The sequence below is a fragment of the Taeniopygia guttata genome, chromosome 2 (genome assembly GCF_048771995.1).
Source record: "Taeniopygia guttata chromosome 2, bTaeGut7.mat, whole genome shotgun sequence".
NCBI lineage: Eukaryota > Metazoa > Chordata > Aves > Passeriformes > Estrildidae > Taeniopygia > Taeniopygia guttata.
The window spans coordinates 10,853,225-10,878,671 of NC_133026.1; the positions used below are offsets into that span (position 1 = coordinate 10,853,225).

The 25,447-nt window shown below is 37.6% G+C and overlaps 1 protein-coding gene across 2 annotated transcripts in view; it reads left to right on the forward strand.

Annotated features, from left to right (window-relative positions):
• Positions 1–25,165, forward strand: part of WDR37 (WD repeat domain 37) — a 43,488-nt gene extending 18,323 nt beyond the window's left edge. For both annotated transcript variants that reach the window (XM_030264305.4, XM_030264304.4), the window contains 9 exons: positions 801–936; positions 2,311–2,382; positions 4,315–4,359; positions 6,016–6,092; positions 7,821–8,058; positions 8,564–8,705; positions 19,606–19,740; positions 20,402–20,516; positions 22,033–25,165. In XM_030264305.4, the coding sequence (XP_030120165.1) occupies positions 801–936; positions 2,311–2,382; positions 4,315–4,359; positions 6,016–6,092; positions 7,821–8,058; positions 8,564–8,705; positions 19,606–19,740; positions 20,402–20,516; positions 22,033–22,164 (1,092 nt within the window). In that variant the 3' untranslated portion in view covers positions 22,165–25,165. The remainder of the gene's footprint in view (positions 1–800; positions 937–2,310; positions 2,383–4,314; positions 4,360–6,015; positions 6,093–7,820; positions 8,059–8,563; positions 8,706–19,605; positions 19,741–20,401; positions 20,517–22,032) is intronic.
• The last annotated feature ends 282 nt before the right edge of the window (positions 25,166–25,447 follow it).

Sequence of the window (25,447 nt, forward strand, 5' to 3'; positions counted from 1 at the left end):
TTTTGAGCATTCCTGCACTGTACTGACTTGTAGTTTTACTGTTTTACTAGACTTTTCTTCCTTTTGTTTGATATTACTTTTGCACATAGTAATTTGGATTTAATGAACCTTCTCTCTTTTTCCCATAATAGCTTCACTTTGAGGGAACATGCTTATCAAATGTTTAGATGAGTTGGGCATATTTTTTTAAAGCTTCATTACACAAATAAGCAGACATATGCTCTCAGGTTGATGTTTGATTTGATTAGCTTCATGCAGTTTTAAAGAAAAACAAGTGAGTGTTTTAAATTGGAATGTTTCTGGGTTTTCCTAGAATTATATAATAAGTACATTTTTTTCAAAGACATTACACTGGCTAGCAGAGACTGTCTGAGTTACCAGATATACTTATTTGGGAATAGGCAAGGAAAGTTGTAAGATCTTTTGCTGGGTTTGGTCTCTTTTTTTTTTTTTTTCTTCTTTTTTTTCTTTTTTTTTTTCATTAAAATCCTTACCCAGATTGAATGAGAAATGCACTCTGCACTTGTACAACTCATTATTCCAATGAGATTGCATTACTGTAGTACAGAATAGTTTGTCTTGCATTCTGTAAAAGGGCTGCTATTAAAAAAGAAAAAAAAAAGAGAGGTATGTTTGCATCCAAACTTGCTTTCCTACTATCAAATGTCAAATTTTTGACAGTAGTGATTTGTCAGAATATTAAAGAATCATGGAAAAGTTAATAGCCATTTTTATTTGTGAGATAATTACCTAATCTTGGATCGATATGGAAAAAAATGTTGGTGTCTCTGCTATTTCAGATTGTATCCAGTTTTAAAACTACAACATCAAGGGCAATCTGTCAACTGTTAAAGGAATATGTTGGCCACAGGGATGGTATTTGGGATGTCAGCGTCGCGAAAACTCAGCCAGTGGTGTTGGGAACTGCCTCTGCTGGTAAAGTTTTGTGTTGCTTGAATTTTTAGAAAATTCTGATTAAGTCCTTAAGCTATAGCAAATACAAATCCAAAGTTTACTCAAAAACTGAGCTTCGCACTGAAAGAGTTCTTTTAAAGAAATTATATAGCTGAAAAATTATTAAAATTGGAATTGCCTTTCCCTTAGAAGGTTCAAGCATGCTTGTTGGTCTTTCTAAAGTGTGTGCCAGTTCACTTCCATGCAGGTCACACTCTCCTTAGTCAGCTCTGGCACGTTGGGTAGGGTGGGTGGGATGGGGAGCTGCTTGCTCGGGGAGGCCTCTGGCACATAATTCCATACAGCTGGATACAGAGATCCCTACAGGCTTTCTATCCCAGCATTGTTTAGTCTTTGTCTTTTTATCTTTTTATAGAAGCTGTACATGTGGTCATGGTTTGCATATTCTTGTATTCTTGCATTGTCTTTTGCCTCAGAACACAGGGGCAGCTAAGCATCTTCATTTTCAGTCCTTTTTACTTTATTAGATTTATTCCTTCCACTTGAGGGAGTACAACTACTAATGAACAAGTCACCAAATCTGTTATAGTCCAAAAATCAATGTAAAGACTTGTGTAGTTTTGGAAAATTATTAGGAAAATAAATCATAACCAGATAGAATCAGTCAATTTGAAGTGACATTCTTTTGAAGCTGGAACAGAATCTGAAGTTATTGACTAGACTTTAATACTTACAGACCAGAAATCTCTGCTTCTTGAACTGAACTGTTACAATTTTTGTGTGCCTGCTGAGGGGGCACATTTTTTCTTTGTGTGGGACATCTTGTCTTTGTCCTGATTTGACTTGGAAGCCGTTCTCCAATTCAGCTTTAAGGTACTACCCACTTAAGTAATTTAATTAATTAATTATTTTTGGGTGTGACAGGATAAAGGAGTGGCATTTGGAGTGATTTCCTTTTTAAATTAATTTTTTAGTGCTCTGAAATGACCTGTATGCACTTGGGATTTCCATGTAGGAAGTAAATAGATTGTGCATAGAATTCCTGTTTGTAGTGGCTGCCTTTTTCACCATGGAATGCTTTCTCTGTTCTTTTTTGGTTTTTTTTTTTTCTCCTGAGTCTCATGATACACAGCTGGAGCATTATACAGAATTTGCCTTTCAGTTTGCCTTGTTGCAAATTAATCTGATTAGGACAGCACCTTTACTTTTTGGGGGAGATGTGTACAATGATAAGAAAATGTTAGGTTTTGTATATAAGGTGGTAGTCAAGAGTTCTACATTTAAAATCTATTTCATGTGGTATGTGCTACAGTGGAAGATAACTTGTTTGTTGAAAGGGTAAAAATTAAAAACATATGTTTTTAACTATTTACAGCTGCTTTTTAATCTTTGTAGATCACACTGCTTTGCTGTGGAGCATAGAAACAGGGAAGTGCCTTGTCAAGTATGTAGGGCATGTCGGCTCAGGTAAGATAAGGGCATGTTGTGAAAATTGGGAACAGAGCATGGGAGGGGAAATGTGTTTTGGCCAGCTACAGAAATGTTTATTGTGGTTTCCCTTGCAGTTTTGCCAACAACATTAACAAGTCAATTGTGCAATTCCACTAATTTTCATACAGAGAGTGTTTTGTAATATGATTCTTTATTGGAGAGGCACATTAAGACAGTTCTGCAAATGCTACATGAATAAACAAGTCCATATAAAGAAATTTACAGGCACAGTTAAAACACTTAGAAGTTAAATGTCAGAATTCATTGTGGTCTTGTGCATGTGGAGAACAAAAGAAACTTATATAAGCAGAAATTAGCTGTCTTGCAGGATCTGTGTTATATTTGAGTTAGAACTACAGATGCTAGGTGAATTTCTTTTTGCACTTCTTTAAGATCTCATATATAATTTGCTGCATAATGCATAGATCTTGTTTTTAAGACAGTTAATTAAATATAGGTATTAGTCCATCTTTATACCAGTACGAATATTGTGGAAACTGTTTTTTAAACCCCTCTTTGGGTTGGGAGGTGCAGTGAAGTGAGTGTCTTTGATGTTAATTTTTGGTATCAAATTTGACAGGAACTTGATTAACACCCTTCTGCCTCTTAATGACTTAGAATACAGGATTTTATAGACCAAAACTGGAGAGGTTTTCCATGGCTTTAACTTGCTGTTGTGACCTGAGCACTTTGATTATACCCTGGGAAAGTGAAGAACTCAGTTATTGACCAGGATTGTTTGGTTAAATTACTTACCAGATCACACAAACTTTGTGGCAAGGGTACAGGTAGAATTAAATTCTCTGCTTTAGCTGTGAGTTGTACTTTTTCTTCCTGCTACATGACTTCTAGCTCCTACAGCACAGAGATAAATGCATAGAAACAACTGGTAACTTGTAAATGTGTTCAGGTATCTCAGGTTGTTTGCTGCATGGACCTCTAAATTCTATAAAGTCATGTTTGAAAACTTCACTCACTTGAACTTTCATGCTGGTAGTTTTCTTTTAAAATTGGTATTTGGATAACTATGAAAATAAGAAGTTTTAACCTGTATTTAAACAGTTGTGTTTGAACAACTGTGTTTGAACATCAACAAAAGATAAATTGTATTGTATATAAATTTTATATAACTATATACATCTCTAAATTATAATATAAAAAATGTATTTTTTATGTAATAAAAATTTTTTTGTTTGATAGTTGATTTGAAATGGTGCAAAAGTGTTGGGTGCCAGCAGCTGGTGCACCATAGAGCTAGTTCAGTTTAAGGAGTATCTTTTTAGACTCATTGCACCATGCTCTCCCAACAACATAACCATCTATTTTACTTGTATAACGGATGGAAATGAGTTCTAAGTTCTGTCATGAATTGAATCTTATGCACTGAAATGAAATGAAGAGCTTTGTTGGTTGATAGAATTCCTGCAGGCTTTGATTACGTCAAAATCATGTTTTGATTACATATGGTTACAGGACTGAAATCTGATTTGTGTTGCTTGCATCAGGTTATCAGGCATTTGTTCTTGCAATGCTAAGTAGTAAGCAGGATGTTGATGGTAACATATAGTAAGTTTTCATTGAGTTAGAAATAATTATGAATGCTTAAATTCTCTTTATGGAATTCCAGAGCATTATCCCCTGTCAGTGTTGAATGTGGTTTGTTTATACTCTCTGACATGAACCACTTGTACTAGATTCAGGAAATAACTTGCTAGAAAATGTGTTATTGTATGTATAATCAATTGTAGCTGCTTTCCTTGATACCACGCTTTCATATCACCTAAAAGATTACTAAGAAAAATTGCTGAAAACTTAAGATGACTTGATTTTTCAATGCTTTTAATGATAAAATATTGTGAAACAATTATTTTAGTGTACTAACTTAAAACTTTACTTTGCTTCATACAGTAAACTCCATAAAGTTTCATCCCACTGAGCAAGTGGCTCTTACAGGTATGTAAAGTTTTTTCATATGTTAAATATGTTAATCTTGATGGAAAATAAGTGTAATTTGCTAGTTTGTTCTGGTTGTAGCCTCTCTCCCTATTGCTTGTCAGCATCCTTGTTGATTGAAGTATTTTTATATTTGAAGGCATAACAAATCAGAGCTCGATCTTTCCATCTGTGTTTTTCATGTCATGTTGTCATTTGTGCTTGTCTGCTCCAAACCAGACACTTAAAACCATACATCAGGTGAATGTTATGGAATTCATCCCAGAGTACTCAGAGAACTAGTGGGTGTTGTGGCAGGATACCTCCTGATTACCTACCAAAGTTCTTGGGAGTCTGGAGAGGTCCCTTCTGACTAGTGTTACTCCAATATTACAAGAAGGGTGTGAGGAAAGAGCAGTGGACCTACAGACCTGTTAATCTAATCTCAGTTCCTGAAAAAATTACAGAGATTATACAGGGTACTGCTGAAAGGCATTTAAAGAATAATGCAGTCATCAGGCACTGTCAGCATGGATTCACAAAGGGAAGGTCCTGTTTAATTAATTAGACCTCCTTCTAGGATAAAGTCACCTGCCTAGTGGATGAAGATGTGGTGGATTAAGTTTTTCTGGTTTTTAATAAGGGTTTTGGTACTGTCCTTCACAGTGTTGTTCTGGACAAGTTGTTGAGCTGTGGGGTGAGCTGGTTCAGGGTGTGCTGTGTGGGCAGCTGGCTGAAGGGCAGAGCTCAAAGGGTTGTAGTAAATGGGGCTGTGTCTGCCTGGCAGAGGATCCCCAGTGGTGTTCCTCAGGAATCAGTTCTAGGGCCAGCCCTGTTCAGTAGATTTATCAGTGACCTGAATGCAGAAGTTGAATGCATCATTAGCAAGTTTGTTGGTCATATCAAACTGAGAGGTGCTGCTGATTCTCATGAGGGACAGGAGGCCTTTCAGAGGGATCCAAAAAAGTGAGAGCACTGGGTGATGATTAATGGGATGAAATTAAACAAGTTCCAATGCTGGATGCTGCAGCTAAAATAGAGTAATGCTGAGCACAGGTAGAAGTTGGGCTGGAGAGCAGTTCTAATCCTGCAGGATTAGAACATGTTTGTTCTGACCAAAGCAAGGACAATCTTGAGTTTGTCCTTAGTTAATAATGAATAAGTCTGTTTTAAACAGATGGAGTTAAAATCACATGGTGCCTTCTGAGCTGTAAACTGCCATTAGTTAAGCTGAGTTGTTTAAGGCAGAAGAGGAATAGCTTCACACTCGCTATTTTGGATTTCTCATTAAAACCATAATAAAAACATTTAATGGAAGAAATAATTGAATAAAGAACCCTAGTGATTTGAGAAACTGTAAATTAATATCTGGTGATGTATTAAGTGCCTTCTTCAAATGCTACATATTGAGCAGTGGTGAGACTCATGTTCTGATGTGTAGTATTCAAGTGCATGTTTCACTGTAGGAGTGATTAATTTGGTACTGCTTACATCTTGCATAATGAATTATGTTTGAGATGTTGAGACTTGTTTACCATAAAGTTCATAATGGTGTATATTCGGAAAAGATGTAACTTAGTATTGCTAATTATAATATTAAAGTCTGTTTTTATTGCCCACGGAAATATTCTTACTTACTCTCTCTCTCCCTTTTTTTGCTTCTCTTCCCCTGTGCAGCATCTGGAGACCAGACAGCTCACATCTGGAGATACATAGTACAGTTGCCTACACCTCAGCCAACTGCAGACTGCAATGTAAGCAATCAGATTGCTGCAACTAAACTAATTGCACAGCAATTTCATCAGATACAGATTTTATTATAAGACTGAATGTTAAATTTACACATAATTTGAAAATTACATGATTTCAGGACTGCCAAAGGTGGGATTTTAAGGTTTTAGTTTATCAGCTGCATTTCAACATTTCTTTGAAAATAGACTCCCTTCATGTTTTCAAAAGCATTTGGTGCAGAATAGAATTTACAGCTTCAAGTGGATTAATTGACTTTTTGTTCAAGGTAGTAAATGTGTAAATGAACAGTCAAATAACTTCATTTTTGTAATAATGAAGTTTTTTTTAAGTTGGTTAAATTTTTGTAGCATAACTTACTGAGGCACTTGTATTAGCTGTAGTTGCTGTGGATTGAAAACTGTTGTTAAAGACTTGTAATTTTGGCATTTATTTGAGTCTTCATTGATTTCTCATCAACCCTTGACAGCACACATCACACTGATTTTGTTGTCCCCAGGCCTTTATTTAGTCAGTATTTACTTTAAGGTATAAACCTATCAAATGCTTATTTTACTTAAAAGCAGCCTTACTAAATTGTGAAGAGAACAAAATTTATAGCATGAGCTTCTCAGTAGGCTAAGTAGTGGCAAGAGCTGACTGTTCAATATGAGGTAAATTTCTGAATAGAAAATGTTTGATTCAATTTATTTGATTTTTCATTTCCATTTTGAAAGAAAATACAAATATTATCTTTTCCACCCCAAGTAACATAAGAGAAAGATGTTTTTGTCTTGTGTAAGTGTAAAAGGAGTTCAGAGAATGTTTAATGATGAGCAAAAGAATTTATTTTGCATCCAGTTTACATCAGCACTGCATGATCACTGTGTATTGACCAACAGACAAATATTGCTGTAGTGATTTGATTTTTAATGGATAAAAATATGTCTGTAAATTACTGTCTTCCCAAAGATTAACATAGTCATTGTCCTCTTAGAGGCTTCCTACCTTTAAAAATTGAAAGGAGAAAAGTCCGTTAATAATGTGCTGCAATGAAACTGTAGGGTAATGCACTAACCAGATAGTACAGGGGACTGATACTCAGAGCTAAAGCATTTGGAGGAGATTTTAAAATTAAGTAGAAACAGAATTATTTAGGTTGGAAAAAATCTCTTTAAGATTATCAAGTCCAGCTGTTAATCCATCACTGTCACAGCCCTCCACTAAACCATGTCCTTAAGGGTGACATCTGCACATCTTTTAAGTACCTCCAGGGATGTGATTTCACCACTTCCCTGGCTTGATAACCTTTTTGGTGAAGAAATTTTTCCTAATATCCAGTCTAAACATGCCCTGATGCAACTTGAGGACACTTCCTCTTATCCTATCACTTGTTCCTTGGGAGAAGAGACTGACACCCTCCTGGCTGCACTGTCCTTTCAGGGAGTTGTAGAGAGCAATGAGGTCTCCCCTGAGCCTCCTTTTCTCCAGGCTGAACAACTCCAGTTCCCTCAGCTGCACATCAGCAAGTTGTTAAAAGGAGTTATTAAAACTGCATTTAACTTACTGGTTATATTCCCTCAACTAAGTTTGTGATAGTGAGTACTGGAATAGCCTGGGTGCAGCAGAATTAATTTACCCACATTCACATTAAGGGGACTGGGAGATGTAACTTAGAGACATTCCAAGAAATGTAACTTAGAGACATTCCTTCCCTTTTATTCTTTTTTTTTTTTTTCCCTTGCATTTTACAGCAAGTGTCTGGAGAAGATGAAGTTGAAATCTCAGATAAAGATGAGCCTGATGGAGACGGAGAGGGTTCCAGTGATTGCCCCACGGTCAGAGCCCCATTAACTTCACTGAAAAGCCACCAAGGAGTGGTGATAGCAGCTGACTGGCTTGTTGGGGGGAAGCAAGCTGTGACAGCATCATGGGACAGGACAGCAAATCTGTATGATGTAGAGACTTCTGAACTTGTCCATTCTCTTACAGGTATTTGTTCACTCACAAAAAAAGAAAAAAATGGTGGTTTGTTTTTATACGAGGGATTATTTGTAGATACTAAACCATTGAGGAAAGAAAGTTGTTTCTCTGGAGCAGGATGTGAGTGTGTACCATCTACTGCTCAGTGCTGTAATAGTTTTTAAAATTCACACTGAGTATGAATTTGCCTTCTTTTGAGCTTATTATTTAACCTATGAAAAAATAGTTGTTTAAATTGAATGTACCCAAATTTTAGTTTTTGCAAAAGGCTTTTGCTGTGCTCCTGGTGTGTTAAGCAGCAATAACCTACACTACTGAATGTGAAATAAGTAGTGTTGTTTTTGCCTTCAAATACATTCCCAAACTTTTACAGCAGTAACAGGATTAAAGTTCAGAATGATTGTTACTCCTTTCTGTTTGGGAAAAAGAGAAAAAAAACATCAGCACATCATTCCAAGTGTACGTGGAAATGAAAAGTCTGATTTTCATTGCATGTTCTGGTGTGTGATTGTAGGGCACGACCAAGAGCTCACGCATTGTTGTACACATCCCACGCAGCGTCTCGTGGTGACATCGTCACGCGACACCACCTTCCGTCTGTGGGATTTCAGAGATCCTTCTATCCATTCTGTGAATGTCTTTCAGGGCCACACAGAGTAAGTGACAGCTCCTTCACAGGTTTGCTCAAGTTTGAAAAGTTGCAAATATGCCCAGAGCTATTCCTATGTGCTTTTTGAGATACCGAGTTCATTCCTGTTTTGTGAGACTGATTTTCACAGAAACCCCCAGTTGTCCTCCTTCAAATGTAGCACAGCAGTACATAATTTCCAAAACAGCAGCCAGGGCTCTTGGTGTGCTATTGCTCATATGGTAAGTCTTGATAAAAATTGTTACAATTAATGGTCATTTAAGGTATGAGGTTCTTTTTGGCGCTGGTTATGCTTGCAGTTTGGGGTTATTGCTGTAATGTAGTGGATCAAGCAGATTGCCTCTGCTTGTCTTGATACTCACTGTGAGGTAAAGGTTACTCCTTTGAAACCCGTGGATAAAGAGGATTAATTCTTACTTGTAAAAGCTTCTAATTTTTACATAAAAATAAGAACTAAAAGCGCAGGCACTGATTGCCGTGTTCTGTCAAAACAGTGATTCTGATGTAACATTTTTAGTTACCAATTTAGGCTTAATGTTGTTATATAGACTACTATTGAACATGGACAAATGTAGTCCTGAGAATCTGTGTGCTGGTGTTTACTTAACTTCCTGGTTTTTGGAGCTCTGATACATGGAAAATGCAGGTGTAACTTGGGAATACTTTACCCAAGGAAGCCAGTCTTTTCTTGAATTGTGAATGTGTGAGCTTTTCTGTTTCGGAAAAAATTTCACCTCCCTTCTAGACAATAAAAGATGATTAATCCTAGTTCAAAATAGAAACCCCAGGTGTTTATTCACATTTCTGGTTTTTGTTAATTGTGTAATTTACGTTATGATTGAGATTCAGTACCCTCTTTTTAATTTTCTCAGCAATTGACTAGCCTACATATAACTAAACCACCTTTAACCCCCTCTGCCCTGGACTCCTGAGCTTGATAAATTACTTGGTGCTTCATAATTGTCCTGTATAAGTGGCCATCTCCTCCTGATAGAGCAGTAAGATTGATTTTGTGGCCTGCATCCTAAAATTGTTTCATCTCATCACTTTTGTATTCTTCTGTCACTTTTCCTATAATATTTTATGAAGTTGTAAGGATTTGTATCAATTGGTGCTTGCATTTTCCCCCCAGCTGATTAACTGCTTTGTCTCAGGAGGTTCTTTTAGAGAAATGACCAAGACTGACACTTGTGTTTTCCCATGTATATGCTGAGACTAAATGATGTTGACCTTGAGTGATAGTGCATACTGTAAAAACTGTCAGCTGGTGTTTTGGCTTCTATTGCTGAGACCTATAGACTAGCAGAGAGTTTACTTTATAGGAATGGAATAGACCTTGTGTAACCTCTTCAGTCACTCTTAACTCTAGGTTTTAATTGTCTTCATATTTCTTCTGCTGTATCAATTGTCTCTGTTTTGGACTTTGAATGAGTTTTTAGTATTGATATAGGCTTTTTCACTAAATACACCCTAAATCTGATGATCTCGAAACTGATTTTACTTTTCAGTGGCCAGGGCTGTTGAGGTCTCTCATATATGGAAGGGGTAATTCTGTTACAGAAGGTATTTCACATGAATGCAGACAGAGCAGAGATGGGGGGGGGTCGTTATTTTTGCAGTTGAGACATACTTTAAGGAATTTTATTTTTGTTGTTTTATTGTGCTGCCTACTGGCAATATTTTCAATAGAAAATATTTTTAAATTACCATCTAATCAACACTGCAACAATCTCTTCACATTAAGCACCACAGAAGAAACAGGTTTTTTTTCTTTTTGCTTTTCTGAATGTCTGAATAATTTGACAAGTATTTAATATTTTGATAGGTCCTTGGCATCAGTTCTGTAAATTGGATGTTACAGTTGTTAACACCGATGATTTAAAGTCCTCAACCATAAGTTTTAACACCCTCTGGCTGAATAGTACCTGATGAGTCTGGCGCTCTCAGAGCAGCTATTTTTTCACCAGTTCAACTCCTAATGCGCTCTGCCAATATAATTAGATGCCAAACATCTCAATCGTGAGGCCAGCATTCCGTGTTTGTTGTGTCGTACACCCAAAATACAATTCCAGCGTTCCAGCGTTCCGCCATCCCTTCCCGCTGCAGCCGCAGCCGCTCACCAGCAGGTGGCAGCACCGCGCCGCGCCCGGCCCGGCCCGAGGCAGCGCCGCTAATTAACCTTAATGAGCCGCTCCGAAGCGGCGCTCGCAGTGCCTCCTTATTGTCTGGAAACTAACACTGATGTTGATGTCTTGAGAGACTAAAGAATCCTGTACAGACAGAGTATATAAATCGTTTTATAGAGTTAATTGTTGTCAAAAAATGAAGAGTTGCAGTGCATTGTCCTGTATGTCAAAGTGATGGTGTGTCATCATCTATGAGAGATTATTTGTATCTTAAGTGGACTAAGAAATCACCTATCATTTTAATGTCCTGAACGTAGCTTTATTAAAAGCAGAATGTTTCTTATCATCTGCTACTAAGACAGTTTAAGAAAATAAATTCTCTTCCAGTAAGGCCAGAAGGAATTGTTGTGATAAACCTGTCTTGAGCTGCTTGCATTGATAACTGTTTTGAATTAAAAGGTGATTTTAGAATTGCCAACTGTATGTTAGGTTGTTCCAATGGAAAAGATTTCAGCTTACCTCTTGGCAAATTCTATAAGTTGCTTGTTTAACTTCCCTATTAAACTTTTTGTACCTCCTTAGTCTGCCTAGCCTCAGATTCATCTTACAGTTTTCATCTTCAAGATCTTTGTTTCTTATGTTAATTATGGAAATTTCCTATATTTTTCCTTGTATTTTCTGTTCTTATTTACAAGTTACCTAATTTGCCTCAAAGTGTGTTTCTAAGTATATTTTAACATTTGTAGATTAAGTACAGTACATTGATAGTACTTTTGCCCTTCAAGCCTGCATTCAGCTGGGGTCTTTTTCAAAGTTGTATCTTACTATGGAAGTTTTCAGTTCTGTAAACATTGCTTGTTTACATTTTTCATACCTGTGTGTGTGTGTGTATGAATATGACTGTTTCAGTTCAATAAATGACTTAATTGCCTGTGCCTGCTCACATATCAGTAAACGTATCTTGTCACTTACTGTTTTAGATCTGCCATGCCCCCAGTTCATCTCCCTTACCTGTTCTTTACTGATGAAAAAAAAATGAAAATATGTAGAAATAAGACTGATGCTTGCTTAATTATAAATATTTTTTATTATCTGGTTCTGTATTTGCACCAATAAGAATTTGTCTTGCTAGTGCTGTGAATCCCCAGTCACATCCCCATATGAGGAGTTTAACAGAGGCCTGGGAAAAAAATTACATTTATGTTACAATCCAGGCACTAACTTGTGGCCTTTAACTAAATTGATCTCCTGAGTTAAAGCCTCCAAAAATCATACTGGTGACTCATATTCCAATATCTTTTTTCCAGCAGATACAGCTTTGAAATACACTATTAATAATAACAGCTGTTCGCCTATTGAGAAATTATTCAATTTAGAGGTTATTGATTAGGGCTCTTCAATTGAACTAAGGTTTTGTTCTGTGGAGCAAAATGGTTCTGGCATCTGCATGGCAGTTTTCATTCCACTTCACTTGTGCTGACACCTGCACAGCCCATCTAGTCCCAGCTGTGAAGGTCTTGCTTTTCCCAACACAGTAGCCTAGTTCAGTGACTCTGGTGTTGACATGCTCTTGAATATCTGCTTGATGAGTTTTTCTGTCCCTTTTAAGCACTCTGCATGTGCTGGGGTCTGTCTTGATGTGTGGAGCTTTCTAAAATGTTAATGCTGGAAGTGTTTACCATTTGTAGCTTAAAAAAAATCTTAGTCTATGAAGATCTAGCCAGTACTTTACAGATTTTATACATTTGTTCTGACAGTTTGGTAACACACGAAATAAATTAATCCCTTGTGGGCAACAGAATGTTTGTTAGCTAGTGGATTCATATACAGTGTTTAAACTACAACTTTTGCTATTCATTTGAAGTATATTGATACTTATATGCAGCTGAAAAATTACTTGGTAAATAATAAAAGGTTTTGTTTTCTTTAATGATTGTCAGAGGTACACAGTGGTTGGGGACATTGCTCTTGAAATGCTTGAAAAAAAAATATGCAGGGCTTCCAAGTCTGTACTTGCAAATACCATCCTTCAAAGAATAAAGTGATATCTTCAGAAGCAGCTTTGTGTTGCTATCCTTAAGTGAATATCCTTTGTTAATGCTTTTTGGTTGTTCAGTAGTTATGCACTGCTTTGCCATGGCAATTGAATGCATTTTCGGCTTTAAAAACCCCCATAAATTGGAGTGGGTACTTTAGTCCTAGCCTAAAAAAAAAAAGAAGCTTGTTAACTACTTTATAAACTTACTGATCATTGTGGCTAAATTGGGCCAGTGCATCAAGCATGAACGTGTGTTAGCTGTGGAATCTGTATGTATGTTACTTTCTAGGCAAACTCAGGAAAAAAATTGCTGATCATGGATCTTATGTTATTTCTTACAAAGAGCTTATAGCTCTTTTGGACTGCAGCATATTCCATCTCCTTTCACTCTGTTTGTTTGGCTTTAAGAGACCAGAAGGGAAAGTTCCTGTTCATTTGCTGCCTGTATGTCTCTGAATGTGCCAGCTGAATGTGAGTTGTGCTCCATCCTGAGAACTTCGAAATTCAAGAATTGCAAATAAGTCTTGTTTCAGTTTTATGTTTTCCAACTCCTATGTTGCTGAAGAATCTCCATTAAAAAATACAAAAATTACTAAGCTGCTGCTGATTAGGATGCTGGGCTGAATTCTTACATTTAGTGAATTGAGAGTTAATGTCAAAATGGCATTCTGTTTCAAGAGACTAGTAATTGCTTCAGTTTTTGTGGGAACTTGGGTTTGCCAAGGTCATCTGTCTTTCTCAGATTTTTGGGTCTGCAAGATCTAATTCTCATATCTTATTTGTGTTTGTTTTGAATATATTGTTCTTGAAAGAGCAAGTCATGGCAGGGGGAGAAGTGCCTTTTCTCCAGGCAGCAATGTCCTTAGACATCCCTGTTGGAAGCAGTGTTATCCTAGATGTGCCCAATATTGCAAGGTCACTGCTACATATTCAACCACACTTTCTTGGTGAAGCAGGTGTAGATGTAGTCCTAAAAATGCAGGCTTTGCATTTTTGACTAAATCTGTGCTTGGGCTTTTGGTTAAAACCTTTTGTGCCAAATAAAATGTAACCATTTGGATGCTATCAGTGGTGTTTGATCAGTCTAACACATCTGTTCTTTTCAAGATAGTCCTGTTCTTGCTCAGTTATTAATGACTTTAATGATGTTTTGTCTACCATTTTTTCTGTTGTTTCTCATCAGATAATGCCTTAGGCATTCCCCATGTGTGGATATCTTAATCTAGCTTCTGTAAGAAATGCAAAATTTTTGTGATGAAACATTCAGTTTTCTTCCCAAGCCTCACCAATTAACTTGATGGTTCTGATATTGCTATTAATATTCCTACCTTGTTTTGTCTGCTGAGGAACATTTTCCTCTTACATTTCATTGAAAAAAAGACTCCAAACTTGCATTTCACAAACTGTTCTGATCCTGCATTTGCATTTTGAATATTCTTTAAATGAAGATTATGGCGTGGGCTCAAAGCTCTTGGGTTAGCTTTTTTGAAATGCTTCTAGTGCTTCTGGACATTTTTACAAAACCTTTTGGTTTACATTTACTGCATAGATGTAACAGAGCATGATTAGAATTCAGTGCTTTTCTTATACTTGTTAGCAGCCTTAATAACTGATAGCTCAGGGATTCAGCTTTGAATATGCCTCGCTTCCCTTGCTGAGTGTTTCTCCATAGATCTGTTTCAGGACAGACTAGGGGCCTGCATGTTTTACATGCCTTCAGCCCATCCAAGTTACCACTTCTTGCTCTCTGGCACAGCTTGAATTCCCAGTTTTCTCTTCTAACATTCTGCCAATCTGATACTGGCATAGAGTTATCAAAGTGCCACTCTCTACAGCTCCCTGAAAGGAGGTTGTAGCCAGGTCAGTCTCTTCTCCCAGGCAGCCAGGACAAGAGGAAATGGTCTCAAGCTGCTAGGGGAGGTTTAGGTTGGACATTAGAAGAATTTCTTCACAGAAAGGGTGATTAGACATTGGAATGGGCTATCCAGGCAGGTGGTGGAGTCACTGTCCTTGGAGATGTTTAAGGAAAGACTGGATGTGGCACTCAGTTCCATGGTCTGGTCGACACTGTGGTGTTCGATCGTACGGTAGACTCGATGACCCCAGGGGTCTTTTCCAACCTAAATGATTCTGTGGTTCTGTAATTCCTTCATGGTTTGTTCTTACCGTTTCTTAAGTTGCAGAAAAAAGCTCTGCTGATATTTGGAGATAAATCCACAGGTAGACTTTGGGAATTATGTGGAATGATGTGTGTAGCTCTTGCTGGAATCGAGTGCTTTTAGCATTTCTGAAACCTGATTGCATTCAAATGTGGAGTTCTGGTGGGTTCCTTACCTGGGCCTCCTGTGGCTAGTGCCATCTCCTGTTGAGATGGGTGGTGGGGTTGTCCACATCTGGAGGTTTTAGACACAGTTCCTGGCTTCCCCTCAGGCTGCAGACTGCTTGATGTGGGGATATGCTTTGTTCCCCTAAAACAAAGGAAACTTGTGCAGAAAATGTGTCACTAAATTGAGCTACCTTTAGGTTTTGTTTCTCAGTTTTACTACTTAAAATGAGAGGCATATTTGAGCCCTCAAATTTTGCTGCTTGCATACAACTGTAGGTAATTGTATGTATTCAAGTTACCTTGCATAAATTGATCTGAAAGCTCTGGTTTAGTCCTTTTTCATCCCACACACAGACTTATGCATGTAGATGCCTATTCAAGGCCTTAAAAATGTGTTATCTCCCAGTTCAATGGTAAATCCCAGTTTAGGTTGCAAATCAAAATGGAAAGAGCAGTGTTAACTTCTTTTTTGGTGCATCGCCAGTGAGAGTTCTGCATCAGCATTTCACGGTCCAACATTTTCAACATTTTTTCTTTCCCCCCTTCCCCTATGTGTGAAATTTCAGCAGATTGTTATGCAAAGCAGTTTTGTGTCTCAGTGTGACTGGGGAGACAGCTGTTGGGCCTAATGAGGAGTGCGAGCACCACAGCATTTCTGGTGATTGAGACCCACGCAGGGAGCAGGATGTTGGAGGCCAGGCAGTGGTGTGTGGTAGGGAAGTGCCACGCTGTCAGCTGGAAGTACACGCTCGGCTGCTCCCTATGACAAGATAAATGAGTTTTGCTGGGGTTTGGCGGAGGCTGAAGCTTTTTTGGAGAATAGTTGTAGCACACCAAACTCCCTGTGGGACCCACAGTTTGAAGTGTCATAAGATTGCTTCCTCTTTGCTTGTTTCTTTCTTTTTTTTTTCTTTAATGTCCTACAATACCCGTCATCTTTTTGAGTTATTAAAAATCTAATGTCTTCTAGCATTCAATTAACATGGGGGCTGATGATGTTTTGTTGACACTTTTTATTAATTTAGCCAAGGGGATGTTAACCAGAGTTTTATCTGAGTTAGAGCAAACTGAAGACTAATACAAACAAAAAATAAATCTAGCCACATGAAAATAGAGGGAAAAGGCTTTTAATTTTTGCGATATGGATGGGGTTATGGAGGCAACACTTTTGAAAGGTTGTTTGTTCATTGGCTCCTTCTGTTAACTTCTTTCTTCCAACAGAATTTGCGTCCCTTTCTTCCTTCTTGCCATTCCCCTTTAGTTGGGCTGAAATCCTGGTTTAGTTTATAAGTAGGAAGTGGCCTTTATTCTTGTTGCTATTTTGTTTTAATTAAAAAAACAAACACAAAACCAGGAAAAAAAAATGCTGAGACGCGTCTGTTGTATTAAGAGATGCCCCAGTTGGAGTGTCAGAGGAGACAGAATGTAATTTGCACTACATAAGATCTAGGAGTGCAGCACTTGCTCATGTTTTAAGTCAGTAGTGTTGAGAATGTTTTTGAATTTAGCTGCATGCGATTTTTAAAAAATATTAACTCATTATGTTCCACTGTAAAATAAATAAAAAAAGAAAATAAACCCAAAAAACCAGTTTGTCTTTACTCTGATGAATGAAGTGCTGGTAACCCTTCCAGAGTTGTCAGGTTTGTGAGAATTATACTGTTTTGGCCTTTCTAGACTTGTTGTTATGTTGCTTAAAACTTCAAGCCTTGCAATCCTATTTTGAAAATGAGATGTCTTTGAGAATTGAATTGAGTATTTCCCTCAGAAGAGTCATGCTTCATTTTGTAAAAGCACAGGGAATGTTATTCAGACATCCATATACTGTTTGCTTTGGAGCTGGGACCCAAATTCTTGGTTATAAACACTGGGTTCAGTAAGAAGTGTTTTTATATTTAGCCATTAAATTCAAAGCTCCTTATGTAAAAGTTTGCTTTCATAGTCCCATGTACTTGCAGATAGTGCACATCCCGGACTGCAGGAACCGAGCTGAGGGTGAACGGAGAGCTAAGACTGCTAAGCACATTTAAAATTGTCACTAAAAACAGGACAGCAACTTTGCCTTTCTATCACCTGCCCTATTTCCAGAGAGCTACAGAAGAATTTAAATGCATTTTTATTTTACAAACTTTTGCTTGGTGTACCCCGTAATATCTGAACAGTTAAGCTGAAAGAGTAAGTTTAGCTGGAAAGGATTTTGTTATCTTTTGAGAGTCTTTGGAGGAGCAGGAAGGATTGAGCTAACCTGGGGTTGGCATTCTGTTTTCCTGGCAATAGTTTTGAATGTTTTCATTTAAAAATGATAAATCTAAGGATTAGAGAACCTTATGTGGCCAAAGAAACTTAACCATGTTTGAAAGTGATAAATGATAAAGAAAAACCAATATGAGATCAAAGAAGTTGGAAAGCTCTTTAAAGTTTTGAAAAAAAAGCACCCCAAAGTGGAAGGTTATTTTAAGACAGTTTCACAATGTATTCCAGCTGTAATTGGAATAAAATGTATGATGGGGAAACATGATCAGATTTGTTTGTTGGCAGTAGAATACTAAAGCACAGTGTATTCATTCCCCTGGAGATTTTCTATGACTTGAATTCTTTATGCTGCTGTGTGCTAGGAAGTCTCCCAATGTGTGTGGAAATTATGGAGATTGAATAGAGAATTTGAAACTTACAAACTTTGCTTCGAATGTATTGCAGCAGTATTGAGATTAGTAAAAGTCTGAAATTGTTTCTGAGCTTCTTTGTGTAAAGAACTATTGAGAAGTGCAGATGTTGGTAAATTTGGTAGGAGACAAGTTTGGTGGTAAGAACATGCCAGCTGTATTGTGCAGCAGCTTGGCTGCATGAGTGAGTTTTCTTCCCAAATAAGAAGGTGCCTGATGAAAGAGACTCAGCAGTTGTGGCTCTCATGTATGTTTTAACTTTTTGATTTTTTTGTTCATAAAATCCAGAAGATTAGTCAAAGATCTCTTGGTTCTTTCTGTAATCATCTCCCTGGTGGCTTAGCTGCACTCTAATAATGTGTTAGGAAACTTGGTATCATGAATAAAGTGGGCCTTCATCCTAATTAAAACTTAATTTGGTGTCAATTTAAATTAAGAGGCTTGCATAAACTGGTCCATTGTGACCTGGCTTGTGCTAATCTTAATCAGCAGCTTGGATAGGACATGAATTCAAATTTCTGCAGAACAACTAAAGTGACAGTAGCAACTGACAACTTAAATTAAAATTACTAAGTTCTAAGAAATTGATGTGCATGACCCAAGTTGCAAGATAGGTCATTAAATCAAATCTGTAGAAACAGAATTGAAAAGCTTTCCTAAGAATGCTTTGTTAGTACATTATACGGGCAGAAAATAACTGGCTTTGAGTTGGGAATTCACACAATTACAGTGAAAATTATAGTACAAAAGCTTTTAATTGGTTAATATGAAGTAAAGGTAAAATATTTAAAAATAATCATAAAATCATCATGGAAATTGTTTGAGCCCAGTATATTGATGATATACTGTTATCTGAAGCTGTAAAATACAAAGACAATAAATAAAAAGAAAATAAAATTATTTATAAAATAGCTTCTGGAAGTAATATGTTGCATTTTCAATTGCTAGAAATATTCCCATGAGTCTTTCTCTGACTGCCCTTGTGCATTTCTAGGCACACTAGGTAAAATTTTAAGAACTGTGTGCTTGTGCTTCTTACTACTACTTGCCATTTTTTAATCTGACTCTCAGACTTTAGCTGCTTGTAAAACAGGACTAGAAATCACAATTAGAGATTGTTAATTGCTGTAGCTATTGGTAGTGGAGCTATACTGGAGACTCTGTGTTTGGGTTACAGCATGTTCATGTGTGTGTAGAGAACAGCTTTAGCTGCATCTCAGGTGTTTGGGACCTCCTCAGTATCTGTGCAGTGAGTGAATATGTCTGGGATAGTTCTACAGAAATCTTTGGATGGAAAGAAAAGCTTGGTTACTGATCTCAAATCCCTTAAGAAGAGATTTGTACTCTATGCTACTAATTCAGTTGGGGTGTTGTGATAAACCTTCTGGACATTAGCGCAGAACTTCAAAAGTGAACTCAGATTTCAAGATTGGACATGTTTAGCTCATGTCAGAATCAGTGGAATAGGAAAGATGCCTCCAGAGTGAGTCTCTACTATTGGGCTGCTTCTCTTAGCACTTGGGCCACTCAAACCTTAAGTGTCATAGCTTCTTGTAAGAATTATTTTTTAATTCAAAAATGACTGCTTGGAATTTTAAAATTTCATATTACTCTGCTTAAAAAAAGAAAAAAAAAAGGCAAGCTACATGTGCTAAAGGAAGCACGGGAGCAGGAAGTAAAACTTTAAATCAGATGCTAGTTTAATAAAGAAGTTTAGAGTTTGACATCTTTTGTCTTTACTCCTGGTTGTTTAGCACTGTGACATCTGCAGTTTTCACTGTGGGAGACAATGTGGTTTCTGGCAGTGATGACCGTACAGTAAAAGTCTGGGATTTGAAAAACATGAGGTCTCCTATTGCAACGATCCGTACAGATTCTGCAGTCAACAGGTGAGCAGATCTTTGAGTTACTGCTTTACTTAATTCATGCTTTCTTAATTAATTCTTAATTTCTTTCACATGTGGGAGTGGTTGAAAGTTGGTTTAGCCTGGACATTTTTTTCTGAGAGGGCGGTCAAATCCTGGAACAGTTTTCCTAGAGAGGTGGTTGATACACCAAGCCTTCCAATATTTAAGAAGTATTTAGATAATACCCTTAATAACATGCTTTAAGCTTTGGTCAGGCCTGAATTGGTCAAATAGTTGGACTGGATGATTGTTGCAGGTACCTTTCAACTGAAATAGTCTATTCTGTTAATTCACTGAATATACAATTATTTTTTGTCCCTGAAATTAAGCTTGAGATTTATAATTTGAAAAAGATCTGAAATGGTTTTATAAAGTACAGGTGTGATCAACATTAATTTTTAGTAAGTACAGTGCTTTTAAGAAATTTTCTATAAGAAAATGCAGATGTTAAGGCTGTTTGAGGGTCTAGTACAATAAAAAATACCTTAATGGTTCGATTCGGTTTTTTTCTCTTTCCATTTGTGAATTCTAGCCAGGAAAAATTCAGCTGCATCCCTTCCCATGAGCTTAAATTTGTGCTGTCAGTTTCTATTTGCCAGGCCGGTTGTTTCCTACCCAGGCTCCTTTTGTCCCTTCCCTGCAGGATTAGCGTGTGCGTTGGCCAGAGGATCATCGCCCTGCCCCACGACAACCGGCAGGTTCGGCTCTTCGACATGTCCGGGGTGCGGCTGGCGCGGCTGCCTCGCAGCAACAGACAGGTATTACCTGCAGAGCTGCACTTCAGAGTGCCTGTCCTTCCTCAGGCAAGGTTAGAGGGGCATTTGGTCTCTCTAGCTTAAAGCTGAGCAAGTGCCGAACGGCGCTGTTAGTTATTAAAAATAACCAACATCAGTTATTAAAAATAACCAAACAGTGTGAAACGTTTGGAACGTTTTTATTGGAGTTGGAAATGGTGTTTCAAGTGAATTTCATCATGATGTTTCCCCTCACTAAAGTGAAACACATATCTGCATTCTTTATAGAATGGAAAAAGTGTGTAAGAGCACTTCTGATGGGTTTTAATGCCTCAGTGTGAATTGTGTCAGAAAAATGGCTCACTATGAGGTTTAATAGTGGTTTTCTCATGGCAATTTTTTTTTTTTTTAATTGCACAGTGTCTAGCTGGTTTATATATTCCAAGCTAGATGGGGCTCTGAGTGACCAGGTGTACTGGAAAGTGTCCCTGCCCATGGCAGGAAGTTTGGAAACACATGATCTTTAAGGTCCCTTCCAACCCAAACTATTCTGTGATCCTATGTCATAGAAACATAGAGTGAAAAAGTGAGGGTCAGTTTTGTGAGCTCACCTTGTATGATTTGGTGATAAATTTTATTTTTTTTTCTTCTGTGCTTATTCACATACATTCTAGATACATCCTAGCATGTAATAAACCATCCTTGCTGCAACCATCAGGTTTTGTGCATTTATGGCACTGTTTAGCATGGCAAGCATCACTGATGGAGCAAATCAGACTAAGTGAAATTAATTGGATTATGTCACATAAATAGGCCTTTTTTGGGGTTGATTCAGCAGTTCTTGACAGAATTTAGGATGGAGGTCTAAGACTTACTTAATCTCTTTTAGATTTTTTTCTAATTTAGGTGGGTTTTAAAATTTATTGTAGTCTGGAGGCAGTGTTCTGTGTGTGTGTGCATGTCTTCTTTTTTCCCTTAGTAGTTCACTTTAGGGTGACACTACTGAAATAATGACTTTTTTTCTTTTAACATGAATGCTGGTCAGAGCCCTGTTTTGGACATTTTTGTTGCTAATGAACTATCTTCATCAATATGACATTCTTCCTGCTAGAGTATTATCCCATCTCAATTATGAACAATATGGACACTTAGTCTTGCAGGCTTGTTACAAAGTAGTTGCCAGCAAGTAGTTCCTTATTTTAAGACTGCTTTTTTAAATAGAAACGCTAAAATCAAAATTTGATTTGCTTTTGTAAAGAAAATGTAACTAGATAGCAAACAGACCTTGGAAAACTCAAAAATTTTGATGCACCTTTCTGTATGCATCTGTCCTTACGGATGCAGTGCTGGTGCTGAGGAGTCACATCATGATGAAAACTTTTACCTTGCAGATGTAACAGTGACCTTTAGGATTCCCAAGGGCTGCTAGCAAAGAACAGGCTGAGGAAGGGCAGGGTTGCATTTTGAGTTGCAGTGAGCTGTTGGACCTGCAGTTCCCCAGTCCGTGTCAGTAACGCTGCTGTCTCCTGTGTGGTGGCAGGGGCACAGGAGGATGGTTTGCTGCACTGCCTGGTGCGAGGACCACCCCATCTGCAACCTCTTCACGTGTGGGTTTGACCGTCAGGCCATCGGCTGGAACATCAACATCCCTGCTTTGCTACAAGAGAAGTGAAGCGCTGAGAGTTTCTGCGTTTGTGTCGCCGTGGACTTCTACACCTGGGCAGACTTCTCTGAACACTGGTCTGCTGTCGCTGTTAAAGCTCTTCCGTGATGGGAGACTTGAGCAAGTGTTGTTCTTGTTACCACATTGTGCACAGTTTGCATGGGTTGTACAGAAAAATGTGATTTTTTTAAAAATAAGTTTGTCTTGTGTATGAAATTTTATATTTTGGCATCCACTGGTCAATATGTTCACTGTTGCGTAGAGCACATAAATGTTCATAAGTTATTTAGCATTTAATAGTTACACAGTAGGGCATTACATTTGTGACATAAATGTGAAACTTATGTAATTACTGTAGAGAGTGTATACAGTCTGTTACATTTTTCCATGACTCTACATATCTGCCTTGTGTTAAAAGGAATCTGCAGGGCTAAAACTTTGAAATGAAGTGTGAGTTTCACTAGTTGTATGATTGTAAACATTTTCCTGTTTGCATCTGATTTGAATACTTTTTTTTAGTGCTGCCATATAGTGCAACTTCAACTCCATTTTTACTCTGGTTACTAGAGAAATAGTAGATTTGAGAAGGAAAATGCAAGCAACTTGTAGTGAGAATAGACTGCCAGGTTTATTTGTAATCTTTTTTGTACTTTTTATTTTGAAAAAAGGAAAATATTAATTCTGCCCTCCTTATATAAAGTGATTCTGAAACCTCATCACATTTCATATTAGCAAAAATCCAGACTATTATGATTCTAATCACTGAAATCTAGTCAAGCAAATTCTGAAGCACTTTAGTTTATAGCTATTGTTATAAACCATTTATGAAAGTTTGACTTTACCAGTGAATGTGAGCTAACCTTGTAAGAAGGATTAATTACTTTTGGTGATCTGCCCAGAAAGGAAATAGTTAATTTGGGGGTTGATGATTTTGTTTATGTACCTACAGTGAGCATACTTTTGTGTTCACTTCCCATATTTTTATTTTGAGCCAGCAATACAAAGTAAATGAGTACTACCTCAAAAATGAATGTTGGTCAAGATGCATCGAATCTCTCTGTAGCCTAGAGAAAAGCACCTTTGGTCTCTGGCTGAAGTACTATCTCTGACAGGAGAGGAAAGACAATCATACTACATGTGATCCTTAAGGTAGTTAACACATAAAGCTAGTGGAGCAATACACTAGGTCAGCATTGTGTGTCACCCAGCCATGACAGGGGCACTGCAGTCTCTGTCCTGTTCCAAAAGGGGGTAATTAGCATAGATCTCCCTTTCCACCAAATGATCTTACTCTGGTTTTGCTTCTCACTGTGTTTAGCTGTTTTTGCACTGGCAGTGGGGTGTTACTCTGCAGCTGCTGCTATCCGTAAATGCAGGTGGCAGCTGGTGTCTTGGGAGGAATGGAAAGGCAGCTTCAGACAGACACTTGATTTTGGCTGAAGGGAGATGCTGCCCCTGACTGTCTGACATATCACAGTATAAGATGAAGTGTGGAGGTGAGGAAGGGTGCACTCTGAAAGTGGGAATCTTTGGGTTCATGGTGGGTTGGCAGAAGTATTAGGAGCTTTTTATGTCATCACCGTGATTCTGTGTGACTACAGCTGTGCTCATGTCCTCTGCATCACTGTTTGTAATGACATTGACATGTGTTAGCTGGTTCTCCTGTTAACTAACATTTGTGTGGCATGGGAGTATAATGGGATGGGATAATGAATGCATCAGTGAGGAATGGAAGGAAAATGGGGGTCCTACCCATTGTTTTGGACTGTAACATTAAGGAAACTCAAAATACTTAATGGCGAATATATGTAGTGTCTTTGTAGTACATGTCATCGGAGTGGTTTGATCCCTTGTTTTTTTTCTGTTCTTGGGTTTGGATTTTTTCTTGGGATACAAGATGGACAAGTGTGCTGAAGTAGTCTTAAATACTAAAACTAGTGAGGTTGCAGAAAGCAGCTGCAGAATTTTAAGTCTTCTGGTGGTAAGAGTTAAATGATGGTGACAATGTTTATTTTTCACTTTTTTTCTCCTGGGTTTTTTGCTCTGGGTTAAAGCCATTTGATGTTGGGTTACAGGTTTTATTCCTTAAGAAAACAAGACTCACTTTCTTTTAGTTGGCAACAGAGAGAACTTTACAAAGGTTTATGCTGTTTTTAAAAAAAGAGAAAAAAATATCTGGCCAGTACAAGCAGTTTCTCCAGCATGGCCTGCATGTAGGATCTGGACAATGGCTCTCCTTTATTAGCTGAGGCAGAGGAGGGTCACTGGTTTTGGTCCTGCTAAACTAAAGTGTCTAAGCTTCTCTCATACATATGTAGTACAGAACCACTGGACTCTATGCAGTTTAATCATCATTGCTGCAAACTTTTTATATCACCAGAGGGACCATCCTCTGGCACCAGGAATGGGTGATTACGTGGTTTCATTTTGAAAAGAATCAACCAAACAAGGTGCTAGAGCCACGTTCTTATGAGCAGGCTAATACTTAAATCAGCTGAACACTGAACTATCACTTAGTTTAGTTTTCTATACTGTAGTGAAGGGTAAGCCAAACTGCCATTCCCCTTGAAGCTAAACATATGAGCAGGGGTCGTGAATATACCACATTGACTAAATATGTGCAAAACATTTCATGGCTCTAAATGTTCTAAAGAGTGTTTTTTTCAGCACTGAACAATGTCCAGCATTTCATTAAATGGAGCAGAGTTGCAGTTACAGTTTCAGTATTGTGCAGAATTTCACAGAAAACTCATCACTGGGCAAAACCAAGCTTCTGTGTCTTTCTCCCAAGCAATGCACATCAATTTTCACAAAGTTTGTGTATACTTTACAATCAGAAAGATCTGGAATGAAACATCTTATTTGTTGCCTAAATCTGTGAAAACTACCTTTTGGGGAAAAGAATTTATAAGTTATGTGGAACCACTTTTTATTATTCTGCTAATTTGTTTTTAGATGTAAAGTGTTGTTCTTCATTACAATTCAAAATGCATTAAAACATTCAACATTTTTTTTTTTTTTGCAATTTGCTGTTTTTCTGTGTTGCATTAAGTTACTATTGATGTCAATATTTCAATTTTTTGTAGTCAAAGGAACTTCCTATTCATTTTCTACTCTTTTCTATTAAAAAAGTTTGTTTCTGAGGCATTGATGAGCACAGTTTGGAAGAGAAGGCCAAGTCTGTTTATTAGAGTAGGTCTTCTGTATCACTAATGGCTATGCTGCCAGTAAAGTATCTAGACTGAAAGCGTGTTCAGGACTGCATTTGTAGTGTCTTCCCCCATTCTGTATG